This window comes from Arvicanthis niloticus, chromosome 13, assembly GCF_011762505.2.
Source record: "Arvicanthis niloticus isolate mArvNil1 chromosome 13, mArvNil1.pat.X, whole genome shotgun sequence".
Taxonomy (NCBI): domain Eukaryota; kingdom Metazoa; phylum Chordata; class Mammalia; order Rodentia; family Muridae; genus Arvicanthis; species Arvicanthis niloticus.
The window spans coordinates 66,849,796-66,860,759 of record NC_047670.1 but is presented as its reverse complement, the minus strand read 5'-3'; the positions used below and the strand labels follow the sequence as shown (position 1 = coordinate 66,860,759).

Below are 10,964 nucleotides of genomic sequence, written 5' to 3'. Positions count from 1 at the left end.
TTACTCATACACAAACACTCACACACACAAATACACAGATACATGCGCACAATATTAAAACATAAGTCCTCAAGTATGTTTAAATGATTTTGGATTACTATGACTTTAGCTAGCCTCTTTTCTAGAATCCACCACTGCTCAGTGAAGGTATGGTCACTCTTCCATCATAACACCTCTGGCTTGGCCTGTCTATCATGAGAGCAAGTCATCAAACAAGACAGAAGGGGCCAATGGATCAGTAGAGACCTTAGGAGAGGCACCAACCAGGTTCTTCTAGAGGATAAGCATGCTTTCTATATACACAATCAGCTCCTATAGGATTGACATCTACTTATTAGGTGGCTCTGCTGCCTAAGAAAGGCAGTGAATGTCTGCTTCTGGGAGGTGAGCTCTTTTCCCACAATCATGCAGAGGTAGGCTTTTGCCAATCCACTTGCCCAACTCCCCAGGTTGTATCATCTGTCAATCACCACGTCAGCTGGATTATCTGTCTCAGTCGCTAACAGAGTGCTAACAAGTTGCTTGTAAGCAGGAGGAATACTTACATTTAATTAACTTATTTCAGATTTGTGCCTCTAAAGGAAAGCAGATTAAATCACCAGCCACCCCAATGAGCACCACATGATTACTGACTTATGTTTCAACTTTATACACACAATCATTTAAGTAATACCATGGGCAACTGGATGTGGGTCATAAATCGTCAGTGGGCTGTTTGTCCTAGCATCCTTCACAGATAGTTTCAACGTAACGATATTGATTGATTTGCCTTGTGCACTCATAGTATCACTGATGCTGCTTTGGTTCTGGATACTACTGTCAGTGCCATAGTCCATGGAAACAGTAACATAATTAGAAGTCTGCTCTCCATCTAGTTTAATACTGGTGGTGTTTAAATTATATAATTGAACCAACCTGGTAGTCAAGGCCTCTGCAGGGCTCTGGATAGCCTTCTTGCTGCATAAAGTCCTCTATCACACCCTCTGAACCCTGACATCCTCTTGTTGATCTAGGGTTCTCTGCACAAGAGGCTGACCCTCAGTGGAGGGAGCTTTTCTCATCCTTCAGTTCCTTTCCCGTTTCACCATCATCCCAGGTCTCAGCGTCTCAAGTTGGCCCCATTACTGCAGAATAAATGTTCATGGCATTGACCTTCTCCTTTCTTCTCTTGTACTTATAATGGACTTCAGAGACCTAGGCTTTCTCTGCTGTACTCTAAGTATGTGATTGGTCACCAAGGATACAGGCTTGACAATGCAACAGTGGTAGCTGGCTCTGTAAGTCTACCCCCTTGTTTGCCAAATGACAATTTTCTTGTTCCAATGCTCAGTAACTTTCCACTAACTGATCAGTAAATGCCAGCCCAGCTGAGCCTCAGGGGACCACATCATCTCTCCTGCTGCTTACAAAGCATCAGTTACATGATGCTGTCCCAAAGCTGTTCAGCTTGTGGAACATAGTTCACAGGTCTTCACCTGATTGTTTTGTGAATTCCTGAGGTAACTCACAAAAGGGCATTTCCTCAGCAACCCTGGGACATTTACTCCTTCCAAACGGAAAAGGTACCTCACGAATTCTGTACACTGAGCCAAGTACGTTATGTAGGGAGAATGATCCACCACAGGCATATTTGCAGTTTCGATGAGTGTATTAAGCATACAGAAAGCTGGGATAAAAGAATAAAGTACCCAGCAGCAGAAAGACAGTGGGTATCAGATCAGATTCACATCCTAGTCAGCAGCAAAGGACAGGGGAAAGCCCTGGTCCCAGCCCTTGGAAGACTGGGGACCAAAACATCCAACTGGAACATATAAACAGTAGAGGGGGTCCTAGGCAGAGGCTGTTCTGGGGTGAGACTTCCAATTAGCAGTTTCTCCCACAACCTTTCTTATTCCATGGGGAAAGCAATAGCATCATCTTGTTTTGGGACAGTTGTTGGGAAAACCTCTCCATCTCATCTGTCCTCATGGATACAATTTCTACTCTTAACAATTTGGTATTTTTTAGGAAAATGATGTACATACTCTTGGTCTGTTCTGTTACCTTTCTCTCTTTTTCTCACAGGGACCAAAGGGCCAGATCCTCTCTGAACAAGGGCTCTTTGAGAACAGCATAAGCATAACATGTTTCGATCTTGGGGAGGAAGAAACCTTGCCTCCACTGCCAACCTTTTAGTGAAATTAAACAATACCTGACAATGTACTGATTTCGAATCTATAACAGCTGTTCTCTTCCTTGGCTCTAAGAAGTTCATGTACTCCTGTTGCATGGGATTTGGGTCCATGGCCCCTGTCACAGGAGCAAGGAAGCAGCAATGATAGAGCTGTCTGTTTCCACAGAGACGGTGGTAATAGGATCCACTGTCTCCACAGCAACAGCAGAAATAAGGTGTGCTGTCATCATAACAATGGCTGTAATAGGGTTCACTGTCTCTGTGCATGGGGGAAGAAGCAGATACTGGTTACTGGGGTCAGAGTGGCCCCCAGCTACCCTTTTATTTGTGATGTAATGGGAAAAGGGAAATGTCTTACTTTCAAGAAATGGAAATTTACTGCCAAGAGAGGAAATGGAAATTTATCTTTGCTTTCCCTCCACCCTATTTCCAGAGCCTCTGGTTCAATCTCCTTAAAGTTCTTTTAACAAAGTTACATAGGTGTCTTCACTTGTTCGCCATGTAGTTGTCATTATATGTTAATTACTTCAAAACATAAGGTTTAAAATAACAAATACTTATCTAACATGGCTGCCAAGGGTCATGAATCTAGGACTGCTTTCCTCTTATGACTTTGTTCTCAAGGTCTTTCCTTAGATTCCAGTCAAGTCTGAGGCAGGTTGTGGTCATCTGAAGACATGACTGGTTCCTGGAGAAATGCAATCGTGTCTATTTGCTCATAGCATACCCAGTCAGAGCCTCAGTAAATTGGAGGGCAAGCATCTGTATGGGATGCCTGAATGTCTCAGAACAGAGCAGCCAGCTTGTCACAGAGGCACTGTTCTAAAATGGGGATGGAAGGAAGATGGTGTAAGGAGGGGAGCAGGTTGGCTTTCCATAACTGCTTTTCAGAGTTCTCCACTTCTAAGGAACTAAATCCAGCCTATCCTGGAAGGATCAGCATTAGGTTCCATCTAGGAGGGGACAAACTTCATAGACAGGTTTTTGAATGGCTATAGTCACTTTATATTCATGTCTGGTAAGGCTGAGAGAACGCTGTCAGTTTTATCTCCCATCAGAAGGCAACTCTAACAGCAAACAGGCAAGGGACAAATATAGGGAAGGCCAGCTTCTGCTATCAAAATCACCATGTGAGCAGTTGCTATCTATTGTTACACGCTACCGATGTTTCCTGGTTGTATTTAGGAAGCAGTTAACAGCCATTTGAAATGGTGTGCATGCCCTCAACACTTCAACAAATCATTTCCCTGTAACTAGCTGGGGCAGTGTCTATGCTGATAGCGTCTTACAGTGAAGGTCTGAAGTCCCTTGAAAGGTTGCTGTGCCACTGCAATATTTCTTAGGGCTTACTTAAGATTTGGTGTTGGTGGTAGGGTATCTCAAGGCCAATGGTGCCACCTGCATTACTTTAGCTGGAACCATTCTTTCTCCATTCCATGTGACCCTGGAGGGGACAGCTACACAGAACTGTGGGCAGGAGAACCAGGATGGCTAACGAAAACACAGCAACCTTCTGGTGGTATCCTCAAGTCAGTAGGTACGATAGGTGTGCTAAACCAGAAAGAGGGAACTCTGTTTCTTTAAATCAGAAATGAAGAGGTTCTGGGCTTGAAATTGTTATCCCTGCTGAGTCCTACCACTGGAACAGCATGTCAGAGATCCATACTGTCAGGGGGTAGGGGGAGGCATGGGAGGGAGACTCCCTAGACAGTATCACTTAAACAACTTATCACTTAAGTCAACAGAAGCTTTTTGTTTTTGGACTTATTTGAATTGAAGATCACTTGGAACTGAAAGATCCTGGAATGATTAAGGAGGATTATCTCTATTATGCAAAGGAGGAAAGAAACCTCAAAATGTTATGTTTCTTGCTTAAAATGGACTCAGAGGGGATGGAAGACACAGGCAGAGTATGGCCCACCAAATGAACTATGCTGGGCTCACAGAGACTGAAGCAGCCAGCAAGGGCCCTGCATGAGTCTGGACTGGGTTCTCTCTCTCTCTCTCTCTCTCTCTCTCTCTCTCTCTCTCTCTCACTCACTCAATATCTATATCTCTCTATCTCTCTATCTCTCTATCTCTATCTCTATCTCTATCTCTATCTCTATCTCTATCTCTATCTCTATATATCATGGCTATTAGCGTGGTGTTCTTGTGGGAATCTGAACAGTAGGCATGGATGTCTTTCTGACTCTTGGGATTCCTTTCCTCTTATTGGTTTGGCTTGTCCTAACTTTATATGACAAGGCTTTTTCCTTGTCTCATTGTATTTTGTTTTGTCCTATTTAGTTGTTATACATTATTTTTAATTTTCAGTGTGTGTGTGAGGGGGCATCTGTGAGTCTCTGCACACTAGTGACATATCCTAAAGAGAGACTCTGAGTCCCTGAAGCTATACTTACCTACAGAGTGCTGGAAACTAAAGTTGGGGCCTGTGCAAGAACAGTACCTACTCTTAACAGCTGAGCCATCTTTTCAGTCCCTGGGCTTAAAAGTTTAAAAGTGCACACAGTAAAATTTACCTTTTTGTTAACAATTTTGAGTTTTGTCAAATGTGTAGATTCAAATGTTGTCTCCTGTTACATGTAATAATTTTAAAAACCAACCCATGCTATCACTGGCTACTCTCCCCGCCCTGGAGGTCCCCCCACCCCCATGGCTAACCCTATGTGGCATCTGCCCAACTTCTTGCAGTTTGATCACATTCATAGTCAGGCACACTCTTGCAGACCCATGCTATACCACAGTTACCTTTCCTTGGAGCTCAGCTGAATTGCTGCAAAATGGAATATACCAGACAATCTTAGCTTAGAATCAACAGATAACACTGCTGGGTGGGAAATCTATCATCCTAAATTTGTCAACTATATTATGTTAGAAATCTTCCAGTGGTGGATTCTGCTACCAGAACTACCAGTCGCTGGCCTACATCTTGTTTGCTTTGCTTTCACTGTCCGTCCAAAAGTAAGTCCCTCCTCCTGTCTTTCCTCTTCCGAGAGCAGGACCGGAAGCTCACCTCCTCTCCCAGTGATTGGCTTCCTGTCGTCTTTATTATTTAATCAATTAGGGGAAAATTCCACTACAGTCTCCTGTTCTTCCTCCTCCTCCTTTTCTTCTCCCTCCTTCTCCTCTTTCTTCTTTAATGTAGCTCTTGGGCCCTCATTTTTACCGAAACCCTGGCTACTGATGTGTTTTCTGTATCCACAGCTCTACTTTTTCTGGAATGTCATATAAATGAACCCAGCCAGTCTTTTTCACTTTGCAAACTATACTTGAAAAGGAGAAAGGACAGATGTACCTTGATCTACTTCCCAAGGCAAACAGTTAGCTCAGCTTCCAGAGTTATGATAAAATAAACGACAGTCAAGGAAGCTACAAAAAGAAAGGATGATGCCTTAGGGCATTGCCTGCAAGGTGTTGCTCTACATGGAATCCAGTGAGCCAAAGACAGATGGAGGCCTTCTCTGTTCACTCACAACTTCACCCAAGGATCATCCTGACTAAATTGTAATATCCAATGGACAACAGTACTGAAGTATCTGATATAAATTACCCAGAGAAGCAAATTTATTTCCAGAAACCAAGGTGGAAAATCTGTCTTTAAAAGATGATAATGTAAAAATCTAATCTTGGGTTGCCACAAGCTAATTTATAAAGTAAACTCATTAAAAACTTATTGTTTCTATTTAGGAACAACAACAAAATGTAGGGGCAGGGCCACATTTATCAATTTCTTAAATTAGCCGAGAGTGAGACGCATGATAAAGGTGCAGTAAGCAGTCCTAACTCAGCCATATCTCCTAGCCCTGTGTAGTCTTTGTATAGTGAACTCCTTCATCTCTGAGGTTTTACTTACCCAGGAGAATCTACTCCTTGACTCCAAGCTCATAAAAACTTTCTAAGCCAAACCAAACCAAACCAAACCAAACCAAACCAAACCAAACAAAACAACAAACACCAAACAATACAAACATACAAACAGAAAACAAATATAAACTTCAGGTAAATTGAAGGGACAGTTACTTTTTGGGCAACAGTAAGACATTTATTTCTTTATAATTTGTATTCATTCATAAAAAGGACAAATGACAGTCCTATACTACTCCATTGGAAAAAAATGATAAAAAATAACTAAAAAATCAATTTGTTATTTATCAGTATCAAATAAAACTACTATTACATTTCCTGAAATACAAAGAAACAACAGATGTGTCTATAGCTATATAAAGTTTAATTAAGAATCTTGCATCTTAAAGCATATGATACATTGGTTAGCTTGACAACAGTTTAAAACTGATGGTCCCAGTCACATCTGTACAATTATATGAGAAAATGAAAAGCAGAAGTCATTTGTGCATGAGAGAGTTGAGTCTATCTGCCACATATTTAAACAAAACAACCTTCAAAGTCTGTTTTCTTATCTTTCAGAACCGTTTTCATGCAAAATCTAGCCAGTTTTGGTCTGGATTACCACATATTAGAAAAGAAAAGGCAGGCATGCATTTGGCAAAAGATGTAGTTGTTATTGATGATACAAAAATGCCCAACATGGGTCACATCGCAAGAGGAAAACCCCCAAATATAACAAGGAAAACACAACATTTGTACAGAAAGCTTACAGAGTGTTCATCTCCCTAAAGTATGAAGTCATTTTCTTCTTTTTCAAATCATTAAATATTTTATGAAATCTGGCAATGGTTTGTTGACATGCTTCTACTGGGAGAGCATCTGTTTTACTGATTTAAAAAGTTTCATTTGTATAACAAAGTGTTAAGTGTAAATTAATGAAATATTTATTGATATTTTTCATAATGAGGACTTTAAACATTTACACATATAGTACAAAAATTATACAAATTAAAGATAGGGGTAACATATTAATAGATCTATTTTTGCTTCCTGTAAATATCTTTATGGACCTATAGGGTATCTTTTCTAAAAAGATAAACTCTGTCTCTAATTAGCCAGCAAGATTGTGCTAATAAAATAGGATTCGACTTCTCAGGAACCAAACATTGCACTATCTCAGGAGCCAGCTAATTCTTTATTACCCAAGCTCTTCCACACCCACACTCAGACACATCTCAGGGCACACCATGGTCATGAGGAAACACAAGTTTCCCTTTCACATCTCACAAATTCCTCCACACCAACACTTGGGAGACATCCCTGGACAGGACACCATCTGCCTCTCCTGCCTCCCAGCTTTGCATATTCTTTATAGGACCACTAGCAACATTCTGATTTGGTATTTTTAGCCAGTTTTCAGTATTGCATTGAAATGGGAAATGAGCTTTCAATTTTTTGAAATGGAATTCTGTAGCTTTTTCCAACCTGCATATGAATTCTTGATTCTACACCTTCTATAAAGAGAGTTTATACTTAGGCATGAAGCACAAAACCAGAACAATGAGAACATTCAGAGATTTTGATACTTTACTGTCACTTGTTTCTAGCTGGATAAAGATGATCACACTGCAATATAAATGAAAGCACTGTACTTTCCCAAACCTGTCATTCTACACATGAATAAACACAGCAATAGACAATGTTCCAGATGAGCTGCAGCTTCTGTGGTTTGACATTGATGAGAAGAAAAACACAAAACAACTTCAGATTAGAATACAAAAGTAAAAAAAAAAAATGCTGGCATGAGAATGTCAGCATTAAAACTAACTGAAGAGTACTAGAGATTCTGAAAAGCAAATATGTAGAAAATTACATAAAAAATAAGAATACTGATAGTAAGTTCTATAATTTGGTTTTCATAGTCAAAAAACTTCCAACTCATTCACTAAAGTGATTTGATAATGGTATTTGTGTCAAAATGATTTTGTTCTATTTTTGTTTTAATTTTATGGAAAACTCAAAATATAATGAATGATAAGGGTCCTTCAAAAATAGGCAGGACCCCAAACACATAAGCTAATACAAGAGAACGCATTACTTGTACAAATACCACATACAATCGACATTTCAATCTCTATTATATTTCACAACTTGTCATTAAGTGTAAAGCACCTGTGTATGGTGAGCTTACCTTCACTCTACAGACTATGGTATTGAATTGAACACTGTAACTTGTCCATTGAATTAATCATGCAACTTTCACAGAATCAGGTTAAATGGTTTATAAGGCATATTGGAACGAGTTAAAAATCATTTTATTTCCATTTGAAAGTTATTCTTTTTGGATGAAGGGGTTCCTGAATGCCTCAGTCATAATGTGTTGGGAAATCAGTTGAATAGCTTGTTAGAGTCTAATTTATTTGGCTTAGGATCGAGCCGCAGGGATTAGAAGGAATTACAGTCATCCCACGATGAAGAGCATCCTCTGAGCAAGGATGAGAACAGCAAATGTCGCAACATTCAGAATTCCAAGTAGACAAGAAAGCCAAGGGAGGGCAGGAGCAAGCTGAGGAGACTCGAAGACAGCGTGGACACACCTACAAAGCAAATCAAAAGTATGTTCATAATTTTATCAGTGACACTAATTGTTGCTTACCCAGTCTGCTTTGGAGAAGGCAAGTGGTGTTGACCTGAAAATCAAAAGTTCCTTTGTGCAAAATGAATTTCTTATTTAGTGATATGAGAAAAATACATACATTTTATCAAAGATTTTGTGTGTGAGATCATTCACATTATGTCCACATTGTGCTTAAATAAATCATTAAAATAAAATAACATTGGACTACTAATATTGTCCCTGTAATCCAGAAGTCTCAAAGTTTTATCAGAAAGTGAAAAGTCTAGAAGCAGTGTAAATAAATAAAAACCAGATATCATCTGCAAAGACACAGATGGCACCTATGCCACTTAAAGTGTTTTCTCTATTTTTGCAGGTTTTGATTTAACTTTTGACTTTTCTGCATGTTAAACATTTAGGCCACATCCACATATTATTTTATTCAATTATACAGGGGAATAATAAATTATATCTTTATTTAAAATGAGTATGTGATATCATAGAATTTCCAAACAAAGTATGCTGTTTTCTGTGTTTGATATAATTCTCGTGGTCCATTTTGAAGAATTTTGCCTGAGAACTTCTGTGTATTTTGTTTGTTTTTCATAACTTCTTTCTGTAATTTTTGAGATTATAAAATAGTCACATCCCTCTCTTCTTTTCCTCACTCAGAAACCTCCCATACACCTTTTCCTATTCTCTTTCAAACTCATGGCCTCTAGTTTTCATTAAGTGTTGATACATGCATATGTCTGAGGGGCTTTTTAGAAAATCAGATAGCTGAAATAAAAATACTAAAAGTGTTACCTCAAATAATAACATCCTACATGTACAAGACAGGTACTGCATATTTTTGCATTCCAATCATTTAAAGACATTTAGTTGCTCACACAATTAAGTAAGAACGAACTTGTATTTTTTTATTTTGTTTTGTTTTTTTGTTTTTTCTTTATATCTTCCTTCCTTTCTTCCTTCCTTTTTTTTTGTTTTTTGTTTTTTTTTTTTTTTTTTTTTTGTTTTTGTTTTTGTTTTTGAGGCAGGGTTTCTTCTAAGTATAACAGCCTTAGATATCCTGTCCCGGAACTCACTTTTGTAAGCCAGACTGGCCTCCATCTCATAGAGATCCACCTGCCTTTGCCTCCCAAATGCTGAGATTAAAGGCATGAGCCACCACGCCCTGGTTAGGAACTTCTATTGTTAATCTTCGGTTGTTAGCTAAAGATCAATTGCCCTGACAGAGTACACTGTGTAGTAGATGCTTTTTCTTCACTATATCCAATACCTGAGATGAAACAACTCAAAAGACATTTATGTTGGCCCCTACTTTTAGAGGTTATGGCCCATGGTAGTGGTAGCTTTGGTCAGAGCATAGAACAGATGTTTGCGTATAGAATAGCAGAGCAAGAATCAGGGTTGGAAAGAAAGCTAGACTTGCTATAGGCCTCGAAGCAAACCTCCAAGTGACTCATTTTCTCTAGTGATTCCATATCTCTCAAAGGTTCCACAATCTCACACATATCACCACCCACTGGGGCCAAAGTGTTCAACACTTGATCCTAGAGGGAGCATGCAACATTTAGACTGTGACACCCTGAAAGAAAAATAAAGCAATTTAATATGCCATGAGTGTACCTGAATTTACATACTATTGCCACCAATTAAGTGCAATTCCTATGTCAGATCAATTCATAGGCCACGAGCTTCTCATGTTAGAATGCTTGAGAACAGTAAACAGTATGACTACAGAGGGACACTCTTCTTTCCTATTCTCCTAGGTTTCAGTAAATAACTTTAATAAATTTAATTCTGCAGTTAGAGAAAGGCTTAAAATTATACTCTACCAGTGGTAAAGTTAGACACTAGGAACTGTATTCTCTAGGAAATTTGAAACCTTCAATATAATTACCTACCATAACAAAAAGTAATTTAAAATAGTCTATTCTTTTACTATATAGTGTACCTTAAGGAAGATATAAAGAATCTCTCCTGAAAGTCTTGGCATTAAAATAGTATCTGTGTTCCTTACAAAGTAGAAGATAACTATGCCAATATGTCTGCTGATATCATACTCTTGCTCTCTTAGCTTTATTTGATGTAGCTCAGAGACCATTCTTAGATACAAATAAGGTATTTCTTAAAAACAAGCAGAGCACTCACAGATCACTCTCCACTCAGCAAGATGCTACACATCCTTCTTCAGATTCTTCCCTCCATACACCCTCCCCAATCTACCAGATCTAGGCTGGATCTCACATCCACTGCCCCAGCCTAATCTGGACAGCCTTTCCTGCACCAGAACCAGTGTATAAGGTCCTTTCAAAATTC

General features: G+C 39.2%; 1 protein-coding gene across 2 annotated transcripts in view; it reads right to left on the bottom strand.

The window, feature by feature from the left end:
• Nucleotides 1–6,383: 6,383 nt before the first annotated feature.
• The window catches only part of Cntn1 (contactin 1), a 285,977-nt gene continuing 281,396 nt past the window's right edge, over nucleotides 6,384–10,964 (bottom strand). For both annotated transcript variants that reach the window (XM_034516364.2, XM_034516363.2), the window contains exon 24: nucleotides 6,384–8,619. In XM_034516364.2, the coding sequence (XP_034372255.1) occupies nucleotides 8,543–8,619 (77 nt within the window). In that variant the 3' untranslated portion in view covers nucleotides 6,384–8,542. The remainder of the gene's footprint in view (nucleotides 8,620–10,964) is intronic.